Raw genomic sequence first — 444 nt, forward strand, 5'->3', positions numbered from 1 at the left:
TTTAGCTTTTGAGCCTGGCTGTTAGAGGGCGCGGCGGAGTGACTAGGATTTAGTCATAAGGACCGGGCCTCAGCAGACACCATGCGTCGAGTCCCCGGGTTTTTGCGATTCTTGTCCTTGTGGTCATTGCCATCAGTGAGTCCCTTGAAAGGGAGGGATTTCGACTCTGAATCGCACCAAGCACTGCAAACCGGCGACTTTCTTCTGGCTGTCAACGACGACTTATCCGATACTGCAGCAGTCGAACCGGAGCGATTCAAAGTAGAACTTATATTTGATCTAAACCAGACACCATAGTGAAAGAAGCCTGAAATCAGCAAGTTCTCCCGCGATCCGTTGATGGGACCGATCTCTATACACTGCAACTTTTGGCACTGTGAGTTACTGGTGGATATTTCGTCCTGTGCTGGAAAGCCGAGAAGCATTATACAGCTGTTCAATCCT

General features: G+C 49.5%; 1 protein-coding gene across 1 annotated transcript; it reads left to right on the forward strand.

Annotated features, from left to right (window-relative positions):
- Positions 1 to 81: 81 nt before the first annotated feature.
- On the forward strand, positions 82 to 297 carry T265_12383 (hypothetical protein; the record flags this gene model as incomplete). The annotated part of the gene is made up of 1 exon (XM_009179917.1): positions 82 to 297. One exon carries the CDS (start codon positions 82 to 84, stop codon positions 295 to 297), a length of 216 nt encoding a protein of 71 aa, XP_009178181.1.
- Between the last annotated feature and the right edge of the window lie 147 nt (positions 298 to 444).

The sequence above is a fragment of the Opisthorchis viverrini genome (genome assembly GCF_000715545.1).
Source record: "Opisthorchis viverrini unplaced genomic scaffold scaffold24702, whole genome shotgun sequence".
NCBI classification, from domain to species: domain Eukaryota; kingdom Metazoa; phylum Platyhelminthes; class Trematoda; order Opisthorchiida; family Opisthorchiidae; genus Opisthorchis; species Opisthorchis viverrini.